At 47.8% G+C, this 24,967-nt stretch overlaps 1 protein-coding gene across 3 annotated transcripts in view; it reads right to left on the reverse strand.

Moving 5' to 3' along the window:
* ASTN2 (astrotactin 2) overlaps positions 1-24,967 on the reverse strand; it is an 844,134-nt gene that overhangs the window by 649,172 nt on the left and 169,995 nt on the right. For all 3 annotated transcript variants that reach the window (XM_044389549.3, XM_026513856.4, XM_026513855.4), the window contains exon 3: positions 2,149-2,533. In XM_044389549.3, coding sequence (XP_044245484.1) covers positions 2,149-2,533 — 385 coding nt within the window. The remainder of the gene's footprint in view (positions 1-2,148; positions 2,534-24,967) is intronic.

The following is a 24,967-nucleotide window of genomic DNA, read 5'->3' on the forward strand; positions in this document are numbered from 1 at the left end:
TTGACAAAACCCATAGCCCGTCCCAGGTCACCCCACAAAAGACAGTGCCTCGTGGTTCTCTCCCAAGGCTCCCACTGAGGCCACGGAGCACTCATCGGGTCTGAGCTGCTGTGAGGTCTTCTGCAATCGGCCAGTGGAACCATCCCTCTCCTGTCTACACAAGGAGGACCGGGTGCTCAGGGACCATAAAGGTGCAAGAACAGCCCCTCAGCCACCTCCCCACAGTCAAGGTGACCAGAATCCTGTGTGGAGTCAGGAAAAGTGTGCCCTCCACTTCCTCTTGCCTGGATTTCTCCCTCTTCTATCCTTATTGAATCTAAGAGGGCTGGATCCAGGACTAAGTGAAGGGCTTTGTGTTATTTCAAATTGTACTTTATTTTAAAGCCAAGGCAGAACAACATTAAAAAAAAAAATACCATGGGTCAGATGAAAACAGGTGAGGTGAAGGCACAGCCTTGCGGGGATGGTGGAGACGGCTGCCCAAGGCCATGGCATCAGTGAACCCAGGAATGGGGTTCAGTTCAGTCTGCTCATCTCCACTTCTTAGTGGGGGGGTATGTCAGAAAACCAACAGTTCAAAGACAGGAGCAACCATGGAGAACAAGAGAAACCCAGACCGTGGTGGCTGGAATGTTAAAGGAGACTGGAGGTGAATACTGGACGTGGATTAAGGACACTCGGGAAGCCCAGCTAAGACCAGGGGTTTGAACACAGCTCTTGGGATCCAACACCTGCCAAGTACGAGGCCTTGGGGTAGGTATTTTGTACACATTTTGTTTTTTTATTGAATCCTTCCAGAACCCCTCGGTGAGGAAACTGAGACCTGGAGGGCTAAATTCCTGTTCTTCCAAGGTCACCCAATAAATAAAGGAGTCATGATTTGAACCCAGGTCCAGATGACTCCAAAACCTGCACACTAGCCTACTGTCTCACTCTCATCACTGTGAGGGTTCTAGGCTTGACAAAAATGTCCCCTTTTAAGAAATCCCCCATGTTCTTACTAGCCCACTGAGAACTACGGGTAGACGGGTCCCAGAGGAAGGACCCCAGAAACAGAGAAGTAGGATGTAGAGCTCAGAGCTCTAGCAACAGCCCAAGCAGTGAGGATTTCTCTCAATTCACAAAAGAAGTGGGTCGATGTCAGAATGGGGGCCTCCAGGCCAAACCTTTAACCCATAGTTATCACCCGTGTCACGAAGACAATGAGGAAGAAAAAAGCGTTTTTTTTGCAGCATTTATAGGACAAGAGCCAAATTCCATCTATGAACAAGCTGGTGCCACAGACACTTAATAAAGACAAATATGAACACATTCTGTGCTTATGCCCAAATAATCTGTCGTGTCCACCAACTTCTGGGACATGGGTCTTTGCAGCAGCACATATGAAAAAGGGTGAGAGGTTTCGGTCATCAAAAAGCCCAATATGAACCAGCAATAGTGGCACAAAATGTGATCTCAGGCTGCATCAACAGAAGAATACCAGCTGGCAAGAGGGAGGTGAAAGTCCCATTTTGCCTAGCACAGGAGCATTTCCCCCTTGAGGCAGGGGGTGTTAGTTCTGGTGTTACATTCTAAGACATGAAAAATTAGACTCTCCATCTAGAGAACAGTGACCAGGACGGTGAAATGGCTGAAAACTATGTCACATGAGTCTAGCTGAAGAAATGGATTATTTAAGTTGCTTTCCAGAAGTAACAGGGTGTCTTTTTCACCTCTTGTCAACTTTTCCAAGAGTTGCCTTAGAGAAAGAAGATCAGATTCCTTTGCTTTGTGAAGAAGGGACAGGGAAACAGATTTCAACGCAGCATAAGGAAAAGCTTTCTAATAGTAGTGTCTGAAAATGAGATGAGTTCTCTCATCTGAGTAGTGAGAAGGTCATCAAGGGAGGTAATCAAGAGATAATAGAGGAATATTGAATCACATAACTTCTGATGCTCCTCAAAATTCCAAGAACACTACTTCCCCCCCCCCTCACTACTGAAGAGCTAGAGAAGACAAACTCTGATAACCCAACAGACAGACTGGCCATAAATCGAGAATGGCTTAGCCCAGAAGACACCAACTGTGTCCCCAACCGCCAGCATCCACGCCTCTTCCCAGCTCCCCAAAAGGCCCCCTGGAAGGTGGGATGCAACAAGGAAGACTCACCTTTCTTCTCAAAGTCCCCCTTCTCTTCCCCTGGCCGGCCCAGACTGTCCAGGGTGTGGGTCACCTGGCTGCCAAACTCATCCTCCCTGGAGACATGGTTGGCCCGCCGGGGTAGGTCCTCATCCTCCTCGTAGTCATAGTCATCCAGGATGGGGGTCTCCCGGATGGGCACTCCAATGACAGAATTGTGAGCCTGCAGCCGAGAGGAGCGGAAGCTCTCCCGGGCCTGGGGCCCCAGCAGCACGGACGGGATGTAGTGGATTTCATGAGTGGCTTCCGTGCTCGCGCTCTTCTGGGGGATGCGGCGACGCTTCTGCCAGCGCCGCTGGGCGTACAGCGCCACCGTGAACACCAGCAGCAGAAGCAGCAGCGCAATGAGTCCACCCTGGAGCAGAAGGGAAGAAGGACAAGCAAATGGGCCACAGGTCTTTGAGCTAGAGTGCCATTGAGGGTTTTCCTGTCCACTACACTCAGCCCAGATCCCTGGGTGTGGTTCATAAAGACTCAGGAACCACCAGCCATGTCTTTAAAGCCAGAGAGATTTACTTCCAAACCTAGTTTTCACATCAACAAACGAACTGTGTGACCTTGGGCAAACTGCTTGACTTCTCAGAGTCTTGCTTTTCACGTGTGTAAGGATGATTAAGAATCCCTGCCCTCTCTTCTTCATTAGGTTGCCACGAGGAGCAAATGGGACGGATAATGGTCACATGAGAGCAATGCTGATAGCTAAATCCTAGGAAGAGTCAAGGGCTATGGCTTCACCCAAGTGAGTCTCTGAATTTCAACTCTGCCTCCCATCAGCTGAGTGACCCCAGGACATTTGCTCATGCTCTCTCAGCTTTGCATCCTCATCTCTAGAATGAGTCCATGAAGGGATCGAGAGATAGTAGCCTTTTTTCCAACCCGCTGCAAATATGAGACACCATTATAAGGTCAAACATAATTTCTGCATGGTCTATATTTCCTTAATTATCAGAAACACTAGTCTTCCTTTTTTTAAATTAAAGATTTTATTTATTTATTTATTTGAGAGAGAAAGGGAGAGCATGAGCAGGGGGAGGGGCAGAGGGAGAAGGAGACTCTCCGCTGAGCAGGAAACCCTATTCGGGGCTCGATCCCAGGCCCCTGAGATCATGACCTGAGCTGAAGGAAGACACTTAACCGACTGAGCCACCCAGGTGCCCCAGAAACACTAGTCTTCTAATACATGATTCCCAAAAAGGGGCCTGGGACAAAATAGTGCTTCAAAAATATTTGTGGAATGACTACAGGGAAACACACACACACACACACACACACACACACACACATATCTTTCTAGGGCTCTTTTAATCAGAACATTAAGGTAAACTGAAGCTTATTTTCCTTTAATACATCCCACTGGCAAATATTCAATTGAGTCTACCTCCCATACCTTACCTTGGAACAGTTTACCGTGTATGAACATATGTTACATGATTCGTGAGACTCGTGAAATACCCTTTCTGTGAGTTCCTTGAGAGTAGGGTTATTTACAAACACGTCTGTATCCCCCACGGCACCTGCCAAGAGCTGGAGGTGACAGGAATGCATTCTCCTCGCTCCACTTTATTCGCTCTGTGCCAGAAACATCTTCAGTGAACACAGTAGCCCCCCTCATTGACCTTTCTTTTCTTCTTTACATACTGTGCTGTGTGGCTGGGGGATTGGAGGCCGCTGTGTTGAGTCCCTGGGGGTAATCCCTGGGGTTGGGAAGGATCGCCCTCACTCCATGGGGGAGAGGGGGGAGACATAGAGAGACTCAGAAACTCACGGCGAGCAACAGGCTAAAAGCTGAGCCTCACTTCTGGCTGTGACTTCTGTGAGGCATACCTGCTTAGGCCAGGAAGAACGCCATTTACTAAAATAATCTGCTATCCTGCTGCCTGCACCAGAAAGCTGTCATGTTCTTTTTGCAAGGCCCGCGGGTCAGTAAGCTGGAATTCATCACCTCCACAGCAGGTGGGGAGTGGGTGGGAAAGTGTGCTAAGAGGTCCCTAGGCGTGCAGGTACGGCCGACCGCCCTGCCTGACTTCAGGAGTGAGCTGCTGAGGAATCCCCAGGAAGCTTCCTCTGGATGTCCGAACTTAAGCACAAGTATCCAAACCCAATAAATCTATAAGTATGTGCGTGTGTGTGTGTGTGTGTGTGCGCGCGCGCGCGTGCACGCACGTGCACTGGTGCATGAGTACTCTATCAAATATATGCAAAATGGGTGGGCGTGCATGGTCCATGACCTTTGGAGCCCCTCCCCCCCAAAACAAGAACAGATCCCTTTCCCTCCACGGAACATACAATAATGATTGCTCTGCGTCTAGAAGTCTCATTTGACGGAGAACTACTTGTCAGTTTTTCCACCACAGAGAAGAAAGGCAGGAGGCAGAGGAAGGGAGGGAAGGAGGGAGGAGTATGAAGGGAAGAGGTAACAGCAAGGACAGTGGAGAGAGAGAGGAATCAAGAACAATACTTGCTAAAACGATAGCAGGTCCTCTCCTTACTTTTACTTCATGTTATTTGATCTTCAAGACAATCCTAGGTGATGGCATTACAGTGTTTATTCTATTGATGAGATGAGGGAAAGGTGGTTCAGAGAGGTTAAGTAACTTGCTTGAAGTCACACAGGTTTTGATCCTAGGTCTACCTGGGTACAAAAGGCCAGGATGTGGTAAAGCAGGGATTTGAACTCAAGGCTTCATTGCACAGCCACTGGCTTCATCACAGCATAATGGTTCTCACAGACCTCAGGGAGTAGAAGAGAAAAATGGGAAAGATGGGGGAGGTGCTGAAAGAGAGAGCAAATCCTGAGAAGGGAAAAGGAAAACGTTATCTTCAAATCCAGGATTCGAGGGGCACGTCCTAAGGCTGTTCTTCAGCAAAGTGTTTCATTTTGGTTACTGACATCTTGGGGAAATCTCCTTGCCTATCTTCACACCTCTGGGCAGTTCCCTGGCTGTGAGGATTGGGCCCTGCTGGTCCAGGGCCCTTCATTTTCTGCCCCTCCCGCCCACCCCGTTTCTGAGGGTTTGACCCTGTGGCCAGATCTCAGGATTAACAATGACCTGGGAAATATAAGGCCTAACCAAACTGTCCACTTCCACCCACGACCACCCCCTCCCTGCCTCCACTGCATCCAATCTGCCCTCCCTGCTCACCCCTGCAGTCCTGGATCAGCTCCTAAATCCAGACGAGCAGCTCCTGGACGGCAGGAAGCCCCACGCTTTGCCTGCAACACCCGCCAGCAGTATCTGGCATAGTGGCCAAGAGCTGGCCTCAGAGTGACACAGTTTTAGTCCAGATTCTATTACTTAGAGGCTATGTGGCCTTGACTGGTCACGTCAGCTTTCAGAGCCTTGGCTTTGTGATTGGTTAAATAAGTGCAGTATCCACGGCGTCGGCTAACTGAGGCATCGCGAGGCTCAGCAAGGTATGTGTAGACCGCTTAGTGCCACGTGGGGGACGAGGCAGCTGCTCATTGTTCGCTAGTGCCATTGTCAACGCATCAGCAAGGGTCTCTTTAATGTAAATGAATAAATGAAGGAGTGAATGGATAAACAGCTTGACCTTCTGCACCTCAATGCCTATTCTGCACAACTTGTCTGGAGTCCCCAAATCTTTCTTAATCTGGACCAGACATGTCACAGGTGCTCTGTCATTTACCTTTTTACAAGTGTGCACGTGAGGTATCTCTGTCCTATGTGAAGGAAGGAAACTGAGGCACAGACTCAGGAGGCCCCTTAAGCAAGGCAGCACAGCTGAGCTCCCCACGAGTGTCGGCATGGCTCTGTAGTTCTGCTCGGAGTGGGAAGGGACAGGGGGACCGTAGGCCTGAGTCACCTCTGCCCCGCCTCACAGGTGCCTCCTCACATCACCTAGGCAATTCCAGGTGTAGAGTTCCGGCACAGGAAACTTCCAGAAGGTGGTGCAGAGGAGCATCACCTACTCCTTTGCTCCACGTTGATGCGGGCCGAGCTTGAGCGTGCCTTTAGCTTAACGATCTAGGGATTCTTTCACGCCTGGCTTTGCCATTTGACGGGATTCCAGGCCAGTGGCTCTGGCCCTCCCTATTCGCCCCAACCTCGGCTTTCATGAGCCTCCAGTGGGCCAGCCACCAGGTGGCTTCTGTGACAGATCAAAGTTTCATTGCAGAAATTTGGCCCAAGGAGAATCTCAGTATTCAAGGGTTTACTGTGCCAATGACCTACTGAAACAAATGTCCCCCTTCTGGGCTCCTGAAAGCTGAGGGGACTTCACCTTAAACATAGTAGCAGCTCAGGGGATGTTACAAGCAGCAGGTCTGAGCAGCTCTGTGTTCCTAAGAGCCTGAAAAAGTGGTGGAGTACAGGACACTGTGGACAGGCTCCCACCAGGCAGTCAATAGTTTCCTAACTCAACTTGACTCACTGTGTTTGAGCTTGAATTTCTCAAATTCCCCTATGGACCCTCAGTTTACTCAACTGTAAATTGGACTTAACAATACTTGGGATAGTACAGCATAGCTGGGGGCAAAGACTATAATGGTCAGAAAGAATTCTTTAACTCTCATGCTACCACATAGAAGCTGGACAACCTTGGACAAAGGAATGAATCTCCCAATCACAATTTCCTCATCCATAAGACTGGGTCAAAAACATCCATAGAGAGGGTGGTTAGATGTGGGCTCATGTTTGTGGAGACCTGCGCTCAGTGCCTGGTACGTGGTAAATCTGTGATCAGCTCTCACTCATGCATGACACAGGGTTGCTGGGCAAAGCAATCTGAGCACTGCTGTGATAGCCCTTACAAACTGAGAAGCTCTAGAGAACCATGTGGCCACCTCTATTCCCAGTGGGACATTCCACCCTAAGAAAGAAGACATGTAACTCAGAAGCAAGAAGAACCCGTCATCTCCATCCTTTCAGATGGGCCTTGGTCTAGACTGCTGTCCTAATCACACACACAGAGCTGTACCCCATTTCTTGTGGTCTTTCTCCACCAAGGGCAAGCCAACAGAAAAGCAGGAGATGACACCAGGAAGGTAAGCAAGGCCAGAGTGTCCAGCCGGTGAGTCTGCACGCCGGGAGCCAACACAAGCCCTGGAGGTGAAGAAAACACTGCAGGGCCACAGCAAGCCAAGAAGGGAGAAGAGGACGCAGGGAAAGGCTGTGCATTTTTAGAAAGCAGGTTAAGAAGAGACCACGGCTCAAGGGGTGACGAGCAAAGGCCCTGCTGGCCTCAGGGACGACCGGATGCCAAATCCGATTTGGACTGTGTTCACTCTCGGGCAGCCCAAGACAAACAAGGTTGGAGAAGTGGCAGTGATTTCCAGAAATAAAAATGCCAGTCTGTTAGTCAGGGTTTGGTTTGTGTGAGACTGCAAGCATCACAGGTCTTGGGTGATCAGTTTTCCCTTCTTCTTACAGATCTGAGGATTTCACTAAGCTGTCGGGAAGGAAGTGGGGAAGACACGCAGGAGCACTGTATGTTGCTGTCTCTTATGGAGCCTTCCCTACTAGAAGTCTCTCTAGAGAAGGATCAGCCCACCTCTCTTATTCTGTTACTGATGGTGAGTCGCAGATCCCCCAATAGAGCCAGACAAGGGCGAGGGTGGGCGATGTCAAGGACAGAGTGCCATGACGGGGAACACAGGTGTCTGGGGGCTCAGAGACCAGTGTGGGGATCACTGATTCCCTCCTGGCCATATGTGACAAGTTGGCTGTAATATTTTACCTCCTTGCACTGCATACAGGTGCCTACAAAATGCACTGATAGTCCCCAATGTGAAAAGTCATGCCAAGGATTAAACAAGAAAATAAAGGTCCGGCACTCAAATACTCAACAAATATCAGCCTCTCTATTCCTCTAACCCAAACCAAATCCTTTTGCACCTCCCACTTGCTCAAAATCCTTTCTTGGATCTCCAGGGCCCTCAGAATAATGTCCGGACTCCTTGCCTGATGCCCAAGGTCCTTCATGATGAGGTGCCTGCTTCTTTCTCATGCCCAGCTCCCACCAAGTCCCATACCCTGTCCTGGAGCCGCACTGAGCAATGAGCATTCCCCCAAAACACGATGCTCTGGGCTCTTCCACACCAGCTGCGTCCTCAGCCCAGGCTGCTCTCACTCCCATCATGGCTTAAATAATGACCCCCCAAATTTCAGAACCAACCTGAACCTCAGAATGTGATCTTATTTGGAAATAGGGTTGTTGTGGTTGTAACTGGTTGAGATGGGGCCATACTGGATTGGGTGGGCCCTAAATCCAATGACTGCTGTCTTTATAAGAAGAGTAGAGTACGCAGACGGACAGCCAGACACACACACACATACACACACACACACACACACACACACACACACACACACAGAGAAGAGAAGGAAGCCATGTAATGGTGGAGACAGAGATCACAGTGATGTATCCACAAGCCAAGGCAAGCCTAGGATGGCCCACACCCCTCTGAAGCTATGGGGAGGCATGGGACAGATTCTCCCTCAGCCTCCAGAGTGAGCTAAGCCGCTGACATCTTGATTTTGGACTTCTGGCCTCCTGAACTGTGAGGGAATAAATTTCTGTTGTTTAAAGCTTGCCACTTTGTGGTGATTTGTTATGGCGGCCGTTGGAACCTAATATACTCCCCTTCATCTGCTCATCTCAATGCACTTGGCCATCTCAGCTCAGAGATCACTTCCTCAGGGAGTGTCTCAGCCTCTCCAGGTTGGGGGCAGTCTGTGACGTCTTCTCTCACAGCCCCTGTGGTTTTCAGGCATCTACTGCACTATCGCAATACAGTCATCTGGTTGACCATGTTCCCACTCTATGTCCTGAGCCGCCATCTATCCCTACCATTTACCCAACCTAAGATGCAGTATTTGGCCCAGAGAAGGTGCTTAATAAATATCCAGAAGCCTGAAATCCTGACCAGCCATGCCAGAGAAATAGAAATCATACTGTCCGCATAGCAGCTCTGACCTCGGCATCCAAAGGGCACCTGACCAATCCTTGCATGGACCCTCCCTGCCACTCTACCTTTATCCCCAGGCCAGTACCTCCAGCTGATTTGCTTACAGACACAATATCAAACATTGAAAAATATATAAAGCTGAAAAATAGAAAGTACCCCAAACTACCCCACTGAGAGAACCTTCTGAAAAGTCAAACTTAGAACTTCATTCAGCCTGGCCTCATTTTAATCTATATTTTCATGTTAACTATCCAGGCACGGGAGAAGGAGCCAGGGAAAGGGAAAAAAAAAAAAAAAGGATAATGTGAGAAATGCTTTATTTGACAATGTGTCATTGGGAAACTGATTATTTCTGTCTCCGGCCTTTTTAATATTCCCTCACAACGGCCAAGCTGCAAGGGGATTTGGTATTCTAAGACTGGATTTATAATACTCTGTTCAGCAGTGATAAGAACACGGGCCTTTAATCCTCAGAGCTGTGAACATGCATATTCTCCCAAGTAATGTCCTTCTCTTCTCGTCACTTGTGTCTGGTCTCGACAGCCAGCCCCAGGATGGCTGAAGACTGATGATCCACTGGGAGTACTCCTGGCCATTTGCCGAGCGACGGAGCTAGGAGGGTAAGGGCTCCAAGTTCTCTGGAAGTCTCCTTTTGGGCTTCAGTCTATGTTTAAGATGGAAGGATTACTGGAAACCAATCCAGACCTTTGGCATTACAGATAAGGAAAACTGAGATTCAGAGAGAAGTGACTTGACCAAGTTCATAGAACATCCTAAAATGGTATTGGTGGCAGGATGTGCAGCCCATATTCCCCCAAAGCTGCCAAGAAATCGTGTGAATCCTGACAGTTATCTATAATGTAGCTTCGGCCGCCTTCCCTTTCTCTCCATCCAACGGCTAACCTATCTTCCAGCCGCCGCAGCCTTTCATCGTGATCCTTTTAATACACTCTGGATGATCTTTCAGGCTCTGTCCCCTCCCCTACTGTTCTCGGTCCATCTTCTCGACCATGACTGAGGCACAGCTGGACTCAGAGACCCTCCTCACTGACTAAACTGGAGAATCCTGTGGTTTGACAGGTTCTCGTCCATCAGGACCCCACCCTTTCTGGATAATCGGGTCTCAAAACATATGCTTTTGAGGTACGTTTCTCAAAACATATGCTTCACCCACACATGCCACCAACCAGACTAAGCACCTACTATAAAGAGCAGGCACAGTGCTAAGTGTCCAACCACAACAGAACTCACTGTTTCTATGACCATTCCTGATATTTTCACGCAGGTCATTTCTTCTGCCTGGAATGCCACCCTCATTGTTACCCCTCACCTCATCTACACATCCAAATACCACCAGACTTCAAGGCTAAGGTCAATGCAATCTCCTTGGTAAACTGCTGGGATCTCCCTTCTCCAGGCTCAGCCAGAAGAAATCCCTTTATCCTCTGAACTCCCATGGTGCTTCACCTGAACCTTCAGGTAAGAAGTTTTTTTTTTTTTTTTTAAGATTTTATTTATTTATTTGACAGAGATAGAGACAGCCAGCGAGAGAGGGAACACAAGCAGGGGGAGCGGGAGAGGAAGAAGCAGGCTCCTAGCGGAGGAGCCTGATGTGGGGCTCGATCCCATAACGCCGGGATCACGCCCTGAGCCGAAGGCAGACGCTTAACCGCTGTGCCACCCAGGCGCCCCTCACGTAAGAAGCTTTTAACATTTTCTACCTTGTATTAGAGTTACTGGTGCTCAGAACTTAGCGCCCCTACTGGTTAGATTATTATACCCATTGCACAGATGAAAAAAAGTGAGGCTCAGAATATAAACTTGCTTGAGAGGACCCAGCAAGGTGGCAAGTATACGGGATTAGGCCTCCCAACTGGGGCAGCCTCTGGTCAACTGCAGGCTCACTCTCTTGACTGGAAATGTCTGCTGGACCTTGAGGAAGAACAAGCTGAGAACTACATTGCAAAAGGCATGACCATTCTTTAGGCATTCATGTTTCTCAGATTTTTTTTTTTTTCTTTAAGCAATAAGGTGGCAAGATCGCACTGAATGGAAGTAAGGAGACCACTGAGGTAGCTGTTCACAATAGCCTAGAACAGCGGTTCCCAATTTTGCACCCCCCCCAGGAGATATTTGGTAATGCGGACATTTTTGGTCGTCATGACTGGAGTGAGGATGCTATTGGTATTTAGTGGGTAAACGTCAGGGAATCTATAAGCATCCTACACGCAAAGGACAACTTGGTACGACAAAGACTGTCTGGCCCTAAATGTCAATAGTACAGAGATTGAGGAAGCCCTGTTCTAACAGAGAGGAGATAAGACCTGCAGGTAGGGCAGTTAAAGGAGACAGTCAGTGATTGGGGTAAAACAAGACATGCCAGGGGATGGGGAAGACTTGGTGTTTGATTAGCAAGAAAGGAGAGGAAGAAGGAGCCAACAATGACACCATTGTGTGGATTCTGCAACTGGATTAGAGAGGAAACTCCCACGTTAATTTTTTTCCTAGGGAAGCTCCCAGAAGTCTGTGAAGGATCCCAGCACATAATCAAATGAAGAGATAAGTTACATGTGTGAACAATTAGAAGACGAACGTACAACAACTGATAAAGACTTGTTTCTATATATACATATATATACGAGTGTATGTATCTACATATTCATATGTATAAAAATACACTCACACCGATCTTTATGTTTCTATAGTTAACTATATTTATCTATAGCTATCTCTTTGTGTCTAGACAGATATAAGGTGACCTATTTAAGGAGGTCCCATTATAGAAAATGAAACATTTTTTTCTTTTAAACTAGACATCTACTTATAATGTATCTATTAGAGACACCGTTTTGCAAGAAAATGCCAAGGGGATAAAGTAAAAACGTAGCAGTTCTTTGGAACGTAGTCATTCCCCACTCAGATCAACCTCCCTTAATCATCTTTAGATCAGGTCAAAATGAGGCCTGAATCCTGAGAGATCAATCTGAATCCTAGGGAAATCTATCAAGGGGAAAGCTAATGAACGAACATCAGGACAGCGGCGCTTGCCCATGAATCAGACGGACGTGGATTTCAGCCACACTGTGATTTGAGTTTCCTCCATTTTCTCATCTGTAAATTGGGTTAGTAGCCCTAGCCGAGAGTGTCTGGGGAGGATTAAATGCGTCTGTGTTATGGAACATGAGTGCAGTGACTTGCAAGTCATGGCTCTCAGGAAATACCAGCATCCTTATTATTGATGCAAGACCTCATTTCCTGGAAAATTAAATGCAAAGGAGTGGTGAGGCCACCACTTCCCCTCCACGATACTGTGAGATAGTCTCTGTGCAGTTTCCCAACTGCGTTCCCATGACCACCCCTGCTCTCCTCTCTCAGGCTTCATGCAATGTGCCCTTGACTACGTCCCTTCCCTTCTCTGGGGGTTGTAGGTGAGGCTGGATGGTTTCTGACAGGAGCTCCAGCTTCAATTTTCTAGAAAGGCAAAGGCAAACTTGAGAAGCGTTCCTGAACAAATGCAATACATATTACGCCATCCTGCCTAGCATTGTCACTGTGTACACAGGTATGACTCGGGTTCAATGTCCTGTGTCCCTCCCACCATCTCACACACCTGTGTGCTCGCTCACGTGGCTAACTCGGCCGGAAATACGCCTCCTTTGCTTCTCTGTCTAGTCCTTTAATCTCAGCTCTTGGGTCATGAGTTCTCAACAAGCCTTTCTGAAACCTGCTCTCTCTAGCTGGGTTAAATACACGACTTTCGGACCTCTCAGTGACTCCTGCTTCCGTCTGCCAACTACCCTCTCACCACCCCTGTGCACCCAAGACCCAGCCTGGGTAGGTCCGACACGGAGTAGGCCTCATTATGCACTTACTGTATTTTCACACTGACAGAGAATGAAGGAAAGGGCCGGGTTTTATTTATTTCTGAACAAATCTGAATGTTTCATGACACATAGTAGATCCTCAATTACTGGTGAGAAGAATTAACGAATGAGTCCATTAGAAACTCCTCTCTGAGGATAGGTGGCTGAAATATACCTCCATCTGTTTGGCAATTCTCCATTTGTGTGCGAGAACACTGAAGATAATTCACAGGAGCCATTCAGCACAAATCGGTACCCTACTCCAAATCCTCAGGTGGCCTCTCAAATTCTGTCTGAAATCCCACTCTGAAGGATGGATGAGTGAAGAGGGTGGGAGAAAGCATCTTCAAGAGGATTGATTTTCTTCCTCCTCTTTGGGTCTTGAAGACAAACTGATGAACCCAGATGACTGGAGAGGACTGTGGCACTCATCCATCCATGTACTCATTTGCCAGCTTAAGGGCACACCTGGAAGCAGGCAGACCAGAGTTCAAGTTCTTACTCTGCCACCCACCAGTGGTGTGACCTTGGAAAACTCTGTGAGCTCCAACATGGGAATAATACCTTCACCAAAGAGGTCTGTTGGGAGAACTAGGTAAACTGATGTATCTCTCTGCATGACCTCACACAGCCCTTGACCTACGGAAAACATTTAGTCTCCAGTACGTATTGGCTTCATTGTTACTGAGTAATGTATTGTGATACCCTGTCCCCATGCAAGCCTCTTGCCTGGATCTAGGAACACACAGATATGGCCTGGAAGAACTTGCAGTTGCTTTGCAGAAACAGATAAGTAAGCAGATAATCACTGTAATGCATACTTCAATAAGCTCTATGCCGGAGGGAAACATAGTGAGAAGCAAAGAGTTTCTTAAAGCTTCTAAGTGCAGAGCATAGAGGAAGTGGGAACAAAAAGGACTTCCTCATAATTCCAACTACAGTCAAGTTGAAAGGTGTGGAGTGGGCTGGCCCGTCCAATCAGGGGCACCCACACCTGATCGCGTGACAGAGCGGATGGCGAACTACACAGCCTGATGGCTGAGGATGCAGGCTCTGATGTTGAAGAACTTGGGTCCGAGCACCCACACTATCACCGACCAGCCCTGGAGCCTTGGGTGGCTCACGGCACTTTCCTGAGCTCAGCTTTGTCAGCAGTCTTCACTGAAAGGGGCTATTGTGAGATCAAACAATGCACAAAAGAGATTCAGTGCAGTGTCTAGAACACAGCCGTGGTCAATCAATGGTGGTTTCAAAAATTCTGGCAGAGGGAAAACACATTGAGGAGGAAATCAGAACATTTTAGTCCCAATCCTTAGCCCCTTTATAAACTAAGAAGTGTTCAGGATGCTCCCGGGTCCTCGCAGAGATTTCTAAACAAGGTGGCCACAGCAGCCACATGAGCTCAGCGTTCTTCATCCGACAGATGAGGGAAGTGAGCGTCCAAGAGGTGACTTTGCCCAAGGTTCCAGAATCTAAAGTCTGTCTGCTGCAGACAACTGTAATAATCCTGGGGCCCTCCATGTGTCCCTAGAGCTGGCAGTAAACGGAGTCTGTATCCTCTGCTTGGGGCATTATTCTCTGGGAATGTGCAGACACACAGGGTCCAAAGAGAGATCCCTAGTACTGTGCCCACTGTAAGCCACTGTGCCCAACAACTCGGCCTTCTGAGATGGGAAGGAGAGGTAAGACTCCAGAAGAGCTGGAGGCCACCAAGAGCCTACTTAATCCTTAACTCATGGAAAATAACTTTCATTACAGGCAGCAAGGTTCCAAAGTGAGCTGACTTCTTGGGAAACCATGGAGGGGGAAAGGAAGTTTACTGTGGGGGGCCAGCTGGGGTGCCATTCTAATACTAAGACAGAGCCTCATCTGAGAAGACTTCCCTCTGCACCCCCAGGGGACAGTGCCCCTCACTCTTGGCTCCAACACAGACCTATCTCTTCTCCTTGCTTTAACTTTATTTGTAGCATTTCTTCTCTCTGCTGTTATATTAACATTGATATGTTAACTTTGTTTATGGCTCTAATGGAATAGAACTTCCATACGGCAGAGGCTTTGTTTTGTTTATTTATCATCAAGACAACTTAGTGCTTTGTTGGTGCTTACTAAATAGTCTTTGGATGGGGGCGCCTGGGTGGCACAGCGGTTGAGCGTCTGCCTTCAGCTCAGGGCGTGATCCCGGCGTTATGGGATCGAGCCCCACATCAGGCTCCTCTGCTATGAGCCTGCTTCTTCCTCTCCCTCTCCCCCTGCTTGTGTTCCCTCTCTCGCTGGCTGTCTCTATCTCTGTCATATAAATAAATAAAATCTTTAAAATAAATAAATAAATAAATAAATAAATAAATAAATAAATAGTCTTTGGATGGATGGATGGATATGTATCTCCCCAAATGACTTGGTAAACTCTAAAGGGCAATCATCTCGGAATCCTGCCCCACGGCCAGCAGGCTGGAAGGCACTTAGTGAATACACACACACAAACACTCTCTCTCTCTCTCTCTCTCTCTCTCTCACACACACACACACACACATACACACTGCCATTAGTTCCCCCCCCCGGGGGGCCTGGGAAAGGGGCACTTGTTATAGAAGTAATTAAGAGGCAAATCTAGTTAAATGTGTGGCTGCTTCTTTCCACCACTGGAGCAGAGGAGAGAAGTGAGTCTCAATTCCAAATTTCTTTAATATTTATTTGTAAATATTGAAGAGACACTGACCCAGAAAGCAAAAGGGTGAGGGGATGTCTGACCCAACTATTCCTGCACAATCACCTTCCACAGAAAGCAAGGTGATAGCTGTATCTATTTGCTGTTCCTGTTCTCGCGTCTGGATGGAAATGACAGGACGTTACAGGAAAGGGGGCATCTAGGATGCAGCTCAAAAAACACTGGATCTGGTTCAAATCCCGAGTGCTGCTGCTGTGCTGGGGAGCCCTGGGCCAGCCACTCTGCCTTTCTGAATTTGAGATACCCCAGCTTTAAAGTGATGAAGACAACAGGTGTCTCTGCCCCTTTATGCAAGAACCCCACTGAGAATCAAGTTTATAAGAGAACTTTTTATGCTGCTGAGTGATTTTGCTGATAGGTATTGGTGCTTAGTAAAAGAAGTGCTGAAAAAGAGAGGGAAGAAACCAACTAGTGGGAACTCAGGCAGACGATAACCGCAGTCACAAAAAGCCACGCCACAAATCCAGAGGCTTTCTGCTATTTCTGATGCCTCCACCGTTGTTCATAAGCTCCCCCGAAACTTATTACAAGTCACACAATAGGGGTCTTTTAGAGGCACTGTTTTGCTGCCATTTCCCAGCACTGGTGATGGAGTTGTCAATTGTCTTGAAGGTGTGTTGTGATGGCCTCGGGATCTCCCCTACTGGGCTTGATCAGGAAAACCCCAGGAAAGTTAGTTACTAAGGGCAGAGAGTCAAGCACAAGACCCCGAGCCAAGAAAAGGGAAGAGAGAGACGCCTCGACTGGAGGCTGCTCCGGGCTGTGGCAGGAGCTGACAGCAAAAGCTGCTCAGGGTCCTTGCTGCGCCCACCAGGGGCTGACCTGGTAGGATTGACCCTTTCCCTTGTCACCTTCCTGCTCCATGTCACCAGGAGGTTTCTGGAAACATAGAATTTAGCATTTCCTGAGTACCCCAAGTCAGCAGATACCTACTACGTCACTCTTAGTAACCCCTCTTACCTCTGAGATGCCCTCCACCTAGCCAACGCCCCAGGTATCCCAGGGTCCAGGCTGCAGAAGGAGCCATCAGGTGGCAATGCTTTCTTTTCTTGTTCAGGGAACATTCTAATTGTACCACCGATAACCTCTCCAGCCCACCAGGACTGCTAAACACCTCAAAATCTGCTCCCTGAGACCTTGCTGTCACAAGCCGTGCTGCCCCGAGGTGGCTTTCTAGGTCTTGCTTCCCCCCCACCCCTTAGGGTCTGCGTCTACACCTTTCCAAGGCCCATCCTCAGATCCAGTCCCAGCTGGGCTTACATGACTGTACACCATCCTTAGCTTAAATCTGGGGTGAGTACAGGGACCCAAAGCCTAACGGGGTCAGTGACAGCTCCCCCAAGCCAGCCACCCACAATGACGTATTGTTTGAGGGGAGAGCCTGAAGCTGGAATGGACGAGGTCTGGCAGAGCCCAGGAACTGTCTAAACTGCACCTGACTTAGATGCAGTTAATCCCGTAGTTGCTGGATTAAATGCCCATGTCATACAGCCACCTGCTGACCGTACTGGTGAGGGCCTTGGGCTCCGGCACAACCTTGTGCTTTTGAACCAGTCAGAATCTTCTGGAAGAACAGGTAGAGGTAGGATAGGGTCTGTCCCAGAGAAATTCCTCGTTTCTGAATCTGAGCCTCCAAAGAAGTTGGGGGCATTCGTTTCCTAGGGCTGTCATAAAAATCACCACAAACTGGGTGGCTTAAAACAAGAGAAAATTATTCTCTCATAGTTCAGGAAGCCAGGAGCCTAAAATCAAGGTGCCCTCAGAGCCATGCTCCCTCCCAGGGGTCTAGGGAGGAATCCTTCCTTGCATCTTCTAGTGTCTGGTGGCTCCTGCGATTCCTTGGCATAAGACAGCATCGTTCCAATCTCTGTGTGAGTCTTTACATGACCTTCTGCTCCCTGTGCCTCTTTGTCTTCTTTTCTTTTTATGAGGGCACCAGCCATTGGACGTAGAGCACACCCTGCGTCTGGGATGATTTCGTCTTGAGATCCTTAACTAATTACATCTACAAAGACCCGATTTCCAAATAAGGTTCCCTTCTGAGGGTCCAGTGAAGATGAATTTGGGGGGATACTGTTCAACCAACTGGATCTAGAAAGATATCTAAGGTCCATTATTTAGACTCACACGTCTCTGAGAAAATGCGTAATACGTGAACCAAGAAAATTCAGCCAGGAAAGAAAAGGACTAAGAGAGGGTAGCAAGATCTTTCCTTTCCCTGCATGGCTTTGCTGAGGCGGAGAACACAGAGACCGCGTGCATTGTGGGAGGCGGCATCTGAACAACGGGGAGAAATTACAGGAAGATACCCGACTACCAAAAAACAAAACAAAACAAAAACTGGGGCACCCGGGTGGCTCAGTGGGTCAAGTGTCTGCTTTCGGCTCAGGTCATGATCTCTAAGTCGTGGGAAGGTCCCAGAAGCCTGCTTCTCCCTCTCCCTCTGCAGCTCCCCCGGCTTGTGCTCTCTCAAATAAATAAAATCCTTAAAAACAAAAAACAAACAAAACAAAAAAACCACTTCCCATCATAGCAAACTCAACTCACGTCTTAAGACACAGCTTGCATGCCTCCTTCTTGACTCTCCCAGATGGAGATGATGATGCCCTTTCCCACAACCCTGTGTGGCCCAACCACACTGCTGTGGCCTGAATGTTTGTGGCCACCCAAAATTCAGATGTTCCGAAACTAATGTGCAAAGTGATGGTGTGAGGAAGGGGGCCCCATCAGAGGGGGTGAGGCCATGAGGTGGAACTCTCATGAATGGGTTCCATGCCCTTACGTAAAAGGCCTCAGAGCAAGCTCACACTTCCACCATGAACATACAATAAGAAGTCTTCAGTCCCCAAGAGGGCCCTCACCTGAGCGCAGAGACACCCTGATCTCAGACTTCCAGCCTCCATGCCTGAAAATAAAGTTCTCCTGTTTATAAGCCATCCTGTCTGGGGTATTTTGTGATAGCCACCTGAATAGACGACGACAGCTATGTTTCCCAAACCTGCCTGATCATAAGAATCCCTTGGGGACTCTCATTAAAAAATATTTGTTTCTGGCCTTACCAAGCCCTACCGAATCAGCTACAGGGTCCTTACTGACAGCGAGGCTTGGTAAAGCTGACCTAGTGATTGACACATGGCTGATATGGAGAAGAAGAGCATCCCTGATTGACCTCTTTCTTTCCCATCTTTTATATATGCCAATTTAGCCTGTTGGTGATAAGGTTCAGGGCAGTCCACCCCAGAATATGCCACTTCGGCATATTGAGTTTTTTGAATTAAAGTTACTTGAGAAACAGCTGGCATTCTGACCCTCCTCTCTGTCCCCCTGAAAGCAGAAAATAAATCTCCCACATGACATGTACTCTCCCTATAGCAAGAGGCATCCCAAACATCCCTACAACCAGACATAGGGAATTCAGGACCAAGAAGGCTATGTATTTAAAAAAAAAAAAAAGTATGCTTGGTTTCTTTACTAATTTTTTTTATTTGTATTTTTTATTTGTATCCTTTTTTGGGTCAGTTCTTCATAAAATTATTGCCTCTTTGTCTAAAAGCATATAAACAGTCTGTTTTGGTCACTTCTTCGGTCTCCTATTTTGGGGGCCTCTGTATATATGAAATTAAATTTGTTTTTCGTTTTTTGCCTATTAATCTAATTAATTATTAGTCCACCCAAAAAGAACCAAGAGGAGTAAGGGGAAACTTTCCCCTCCCCAACACTGGTGAAAGCTCAGAGTCTGAATCCACCAAATCTGAATTTAAATCCTAGGATGACTCTTCCAATTGTGTGGCCTTAGACTAATTACTTTATTCTGTATTTAGAAAATGTGGCTGATAAGCAATTCTACCTCATATGTTTGTGTCGATAAAACAAAGTAATCGATATATTGGCTTGAATTGACTTAAAATCAAAAATGAGAGTGAATTTGGAGGGGTGGGAGGAGTGGGAGGGAAGGGAGCTCCTCGTCACTGGATAAGTCCAAGTAGCCAAGGATTTAGGAAGAGAATGAAAAAGGGATGAGAGTCCAAAGTGGGAAGGGGAGAGGAGGTGGGAGTAGAAGAAACAAGAGGAGAAAGTGGCTCTTTTTCAAGGACCCCAACTGGCGGGCATAGAAATTCCTCAGCCCATTACATACACAGGGATCTCTTTTACTGTGGTCACAACTGTTTCTGTGTTCCCAGTCCGGACCCTGAGGCTGCCCACTGTGTCAGCCAGGTATGCCCCTGCCCACCTAATGCCCAGTCCACCTTCCCTTCAACATCACTGCCTTTACGAGCCCCAGTCTGGGAAGCAGTGCAGAAGAGGAGTTAGGGGTCAGGCAGAACTGGAGTAGAACTCCAGCCCCACCACGTCCTTAGGGCTATAACAAAAAGACAAAAGCCACCCAGTAAGCTCTGTTACAAAAGTAGCGGCAAAAGGGGAATGTCTGATCAAAGCCTCTAGGAGCCTCTTTCTCTCATCTATTCAACAGGCATCATGATGGTCCTAACTTAATGTAATAGGATTTACTGTACTTAACGTAGCATCAAATGATGTTGGGCACCGAAGCACTCTGAACAGTGTTGGAGGAAACTATTTCTCTCGCAGGCATCATGTGATCACGGTGAACCTCCCCAAACACACTGTCTCCTGCCCCACTGCCTTTCCTCTTCCCTCCAGGGTAAACTGATTCTCCTGATGGGTGAGTGGGGAATGAGGACCTGGGCTCCCATAGCTCTGTCGTTCCCTCTTGCCCTTTCATTTTGGGGGCCAGCTGCCCTCCAGAAGCAGCCTCGTGATCTGCGCCTCCACCCCTTCCACTTCACAAGGACAGATTCCCGTGTGGGAAGACACCAGGTACCGAGCACTTACCCTGACGGAGGGAGTACCCATTTTTTGCCATGTCCTTCAAACCAATCCTTCTTAATAATAAAGACAAAGTTCCAATGTCCATTTGCTTTACTCCTTTTCCAAAGCCTTCAAGTTATTCTGAATTCAGGTGGAGAAAATATGGGGCCTCTGCAAACCCAATCCCCACTACCTGGTACATAGGATGTTCTCAGTAAATTGTTGTGATTATTTTTGCATTCATGAGAAACTCCATTGTCTCTCCTTCCTTTGTAGGGAACTTTTCTTTCTTTCTTTCTTTCTTTCTTTCTTTCTTTCTTTCTTTCTTTTTTTTTTTTTTTTGGCTTTTTTCTCTCACTCTCTGAAAGCTTTTACATTCCCCTCCCTTTTATCCACACCGTTCTGAAATTGCACCACAAAGCATCTTGGTATGGGCTTTTCTTTCCCTTTTTGTTCTTCATTCATCATGTTTGGTCCTCCGTGGACCCTTCCAATCCGAATATTTGCTCCTTTCTTCTGTGCAGGGACAGGTCCTGGCATGATTCCCTCCCTCCCGTTGTCTGTGCCTGGTTTCCAGAGGCCCTCTCCTTCGGCTGCCAACAAGCGAGTTTTCTAGGGGGTCTAACTAGAGACTAATGCTCCCTGGGTCTTGGTCAAGGAGCCCTCCTGGATGCAGGGCTATATGCCCTTCTAGAGGCAGAGGAGGCTGGCCTCAGGACTTCGGAAACAACCAGGGAGGGGCTGCTACTCCAGAAGGACACCCTGTCTCCAGTTCCCCTCTAGCACTGGGTCCTCATTCAAAAGCAAGATATTGTGGAAAAATCACTGCACCTAAACCAGTATGAGGCTCAGTGGAAGCCAAGTGCTGGGACCTTAATCCCCTTAATGAGATTTTAGGCAAGTCACTCAACCTCCCTCCCACTGCCTCCTTTTCCTCACTAGTTAAGTGGCAACAAAGATTTACCTCCCCTGACTCCCAGGGTGGTTGGGAGAATCACAGGAGATGATGCAGGGGGGAGGCTTCGAAAATTATGAAGTGCTATTTATATATGAGTGTGTATGTGTGCACGCACATATATAAAATTAAAACATATTCTCAAAACTACCCCTGCATCATAAAGACTGAAAGCTGCTAAACACATTTCTACTTATCGTTCAAATCCAGCTGAAGTGTGCCTGTTACTATTTAACTCAGCACCTAAAATAATTGGCTTGAATTTAGAGCCGTGATTAAAAAGGAAGAGGATATATTTGAATAAGAGAATTGCACTCAGGGCGGAATGGCTTTGACTGCGAGTTGTGGGCATTGAGACTGACCAAAGAAGACAGCAGTTTCATGTTTCCATCCGTTTTCACTCCACATTACAGATGTTCATTGAGTGTAATGGTGGGGAAAATGACCTAACTTCCTATCTCTGTTTCTGTATCTCCTGTCATAAAATATATATAAGTTAATTCATGCAAATTTCAATGTACATATGAGAGGACTCCAGTGTTATAAAATGCTGCTTCTATCTGTCTTATGAACTGGAATTGCCTATAATAATTCTATCTGGACCAAGGACTCCCTGCTAACAATGTCGTGTCTTTGCAGTATGTGGTACACAAGGGCTGGGCAGCAGGAAGATTGGTTCTAGGAGAAGGCAGGGGCTATGTGACCCAGCCAAGGGCAAGTGGCAGGGCCAACCTGTCTTCCCAGACCAGAGAAGGCAGCAGTGCTGCCCAGCTGCCTTCAACGAGGCTGCAAAGGGGGCCTCAGGCAGGGAGAGATGCTGTCTGGGTAGGAGGGTGAGGCCGGTAACTCCGTAGAGACAGCATAGATGTGCCTGGTGCCCAGGCCACCGCACCATGACCCGGGCTCCCCATTCTCCTCCAGGTCCTCCCCAGGACCAGCTAATGCCTGCGGAGGGACTGGCCACATGTCTCATGTGCTTACACCAGGCTCAGATGGGGCAGGAGGGAAGCCCAGGGACACACTCATCTTTCTAAACTCTCACTTTGCAAATGCTGGAAATAAACTCAGAGATCTTAAGGTGAGCCAACATTACTATGATTTTCAACGCTTCTGACACTTTCTTTAAAAAAAAAAAAAAAGTTGGGGTGCCTGAGTGACTCGGTCGGTTAACCATCTGCCTTCAGTTCAGGTCATGATTCCGGGGTCCTGGGATCAAGCCCCCTCATCCTGCTCGGCGAGGAGCCTGCTTCTCCCTCTCCCTCTGCTGCTCACTCCCCTCCCTGCTCCTGCTCTCTCTCTCTCTCTCTTGCTCTCTGTCTCAAATAAACAAAATCATTCAAAAACTTTTTTTTATCAACACCAGTTTATGGAAAAAAAAGAAATATATATAAAAAAAAAAAGAACGATTCCAGTTTAAATGGAGGTTGGGAGTCTGAAGTTTCTAGGGCTCCATGGAGCAGAACTAGACAAAAGTATTCCTCATTTTGTAAAGGGAGACATCAAGCCCTTCCTTGGCATTGACAAATTCAATGCATTATCAGACTGAGTCAGGAAGTCTGGGAGGATGGTGTTAATTTAGACATTTTTGCAGAGAAGATAACTCAAAGAGGTCACAAAACTAGTCTGGGGCAGACCTGTCATTAGAACCCAGATCTGTGAGACCCAGTAGAAAATCTGAGAGGGTTTCTTCTGTCCTCCAGAAAAATATTCTCCCTCCTGAAAGTGTATTGCTGTAACTACGAGCAAACAATACAAACCAAACCGTCACTAACAACCCATTGCTTGCACACAGCACTGAGGCTTAGAGGCCCTCTGCTGTAGTACCATGCCATCTGGGCAGCTCCGTGTCACGGGCTGCAACCAGGGTGAGGCCAGCCAGGCACTTGTCTTACATGCAAAATTTACAAGGGAGCCAAAAAACTCACTAATCAAGATAAATAATACTTTAATACAATATTTCTAAAAATCAAGATTAATGAATTCCTGAGTTCTTGGCAACCCTTTAAATCTTGCATCTACAGTGAGCTAGGCTCTCATGCCTCCAGTCCCACCCTCAGTCCTGCAGTTGGCAGACCTGTGAAAGTGGGAGGAAATGTACTTTTGGACCAGTTTTGCAGGTGAGTCAGGTGAGTCTCAGAGCATGAAATAGCATTTCCAGGGAACTAAAGGCATGTCCTTCGGTCTCCAGTGGGACATCTGGGATGTAGTGGACAGAGACAGAATTCAAACCCAGGTCGCCTGCCTTGGGGAAACTTATAAATACATTGGTCAGGTCCTTGCCCCTGTAAGAGCCTCGGTTTCCCCATCTATGAAAGAGGTGATTTTACCAGATGGTCTGCAAGGGTCTTCCCGGTGGTAAATGTCCTATGAGTCTATGAACTGATAAAGCCACTGCCCATAACTCTGGCTGAGGCCAGCCTGTGGCTGAAGGTCTCCCCCAACACCCTTCAAGGAGAAGAAACTCATTACTTCTTGGTAGTGTAGAACCCGGGAAGGGATTCTGGATGACTCTTCCTCTAAGTAGCTGTGTGACTTAAGAGCGTGACTTCTCTTCTCTGATGCTCAGCTTCCTCACTAGAGAAACAGGGATACTGGTGCTCACCTCCAAGGATGATGTAAAGATTAAATGAGCTAGTGCGGGTGAAGTTTCCAGCACTCAGTAGCAACTCAGAAACACTGGCTGGTACTCTCCAGGCTGCCACTCTCTCACATAGAAACAGACAACAAGGAAGAAAGAATGATGCTCTATTCACATGTATATATTAAACTTTGCCTAGTCTTTCCCAGCTATAGGATGTCCCACCAGATTCAGGGATCAATCAGGCAGGGAATTCTTCCCAGAACCTTAGGTGTATCACTTTATCAATGTGAAAACAGAAGCCCAGAGTGTATATAACTACCTTGCCCAAGGTCACACAGCAAAGCAGCAGCAGCAGACTCAGGACTCCTGAATCCCAAGCTCATCATATTTCCACTTGGGTAACCAAGAGCCCCTGCCATTCTTGGCTGACAGCATCACCCCGGAGGCAAAAGGCAGCCCTGAGTCCCTACAGCCGATTGCAGCCAGCGCTCCCTAAGCTTCTCTAAAAATTCAGGCATTGGGCAGGTGGAGGGAAGCAAGCACAGAGATAAATGGGAAGGGGCTCCTCCTCCTCAGGGAATTCCATGTGGGGGAGGGGCAGCAGGAGGAGTTAAGGAAACCCGTCCACACATCCCTAGAATGTGATCCTTCCTTGTTCCTCTGTTCCCTCTCTCCCACAAAAGGCCCAGTGAAGCAGACAGATGTTGGCGACATCTGGGCCACTGCTGTGGGGCAGCAAGTGGCTCTGGGCTGCCACCAGAGGAAAGCTGTTGGTGTTTGGAATAATAATAGAGAGCTCACATTTGCATAGTGCTTCCTCTGGTTTCAAGAGACACTCCACCCCGCCCACTCCCACTCATTAGTCCCAGAGAGTGATGCAGACAGCTGTCCGAAAGCCAGGTAGAGCCA

This window comes from Ursus arctos, unplaced genomic scaffold, assembly GCF_023065955.2.
Source record: "Ursus arctos isolate Adak ecotype North America unplaced genomic scaffold, UrsArc2.0 scaffold_18, whole genome shotgun sequence".
Classification (NCBI taxonomy): domain Eukaryota; kingdom Metazoa; phylum Chordata; class Mammalia; order Carnivora; family Ursidae; genus Ursus; species Ursus arctos.